This window comes from Hipposideros armiger, unplaced genomic scaffold (assembly GCF_001890085.2).
Source record: "Hipposideros armiger isolate ML-2016 unplaced genomic scaffold, ASM189008v1 scaffold_845, whole genome shotgun sequence".
NCBI classification, from domain to species: domain Eukaryota; kingdom Metazoa; phylum Chordata; class Mammalia; order Chiroptera; family Hipposideridae; genus Hipposideros; species Hipposideros armiger.
The window spans coordinates 587,721-588,855 of record NW_017732195.1 but is presented as its reverse complement, the minus strand read 5'-3'; the positions used below and the strand labels follow the sequence as shown (position 1 = coordinate 588,855).

At 34.1% G+C, this 1,135-nt stretch overlaps 1 protein-coding gene across 1 annotated transcript in view; it reads left to right on the top strand.

Moving 5' to 3' along the window:
• The window catches only part of DBT (dihydrolipoamide branched chain transacylase E2), a 25,787-nt gene that overhangs the window by 11,705 nt on the left and 12,947 nt on the right, over positions 1 to 1,135 (top strand). The window contains exon 5 of the mRNA XM_019629348.1: positions 926 to 984. Coding sequence (XP_019484893.1) covers positions 926 to 984 — 59 coding nt within the window. The remainder of the gene's footprint in view (positions 1 to 925; positions 985 to 1,135) is intronic.

Sequence of the window (1,135 nt, the reverse complement as noted above, 5' to 3'; positions counted from 1 at the left end):
AAGCCAGACCTTGTACAGACATGATCCCTAATCCTCACAGTAACCCTGCAAGGCGGTTCGGATTATCCCCCATTTTGCAGATGAGAAAGGGCAGAGAAGCTGATGAAGTTGCCTAAAATCAAGTAAGTAGCAGAAATGGGGATTTGAACACAAATATGTCTGGTTCTGAAGCCTGAGTTCTTCCCACTATGCCCCACAATGAAGGGTTTTTATTTGTCTGTTTTGAGAAGTAATTAAGTTACAGTGGGAAAAGAACAAAAGTTTGCTTTTGGAAATATGTATTAAGAGTCATTAAAATGTTCATATCCCTTCAGCCAGTTACCCTACCATTGGGAAATTATCCCAAAGAAATAATTTAGGATACATTCTTCCAAGTATTTCATAGCCAAAACTTAGAAGGCACGTGTTAAAAATCAGGGAAATGCTTAGGTAAATTATGGTATAAATCCTTAATGACAATTTATTAGCCATTAAATAAGTTCAAATATGAAGGCTATTTAGCATAATAGAAAATAGAAATAATAATAATGAGGAACACTAGATTGTTAAGGGCATCAGATGAGATAATGACCTTGTATATTGCTTTGGAAGCTATAAAGTATTTTACCAATGTTTTTTCTTATTTGTATAGAAGGACTACCTGTAGAAATACATGATTTGGCTTTCCTATATCACTTCCTAAGGATGTGTATAATAACTAGAGTATTTGTATAATTATTAGAAATTAAATTGTAGATGTGTTCTTATAAATCACCTTTCCTTTTTTTGCAGTTTTACATACTTATGAATTGAGTTTGTTTAAAATTAAAAACCAGTAGCATTTACAGCTGTAGCTACCTAAAAATTATTTATTTATCAGAGTTCATTTGTTAAAAACTAAATGTTTGAAATATAAAGTCCTTTATTATTTTGAAATCATTCTTAGAGAGCACTAATACAAATAAAGCAGGACTTAATCCTGAGAAATTAACTAATTCACGTGATGTATGAGGATATCCAAGCTGTGTGTCCTTTTTTTTCTTTAATTGGGGGAGGGGAACAGTGTTGGGGAATTGGGGAAGGGGACCAGCCAAGTCGTTGTTCTTCAATCTTAGTTTTGGAGGGCGCCAGTCGCCATTTGGCTGCCCATTGGCAG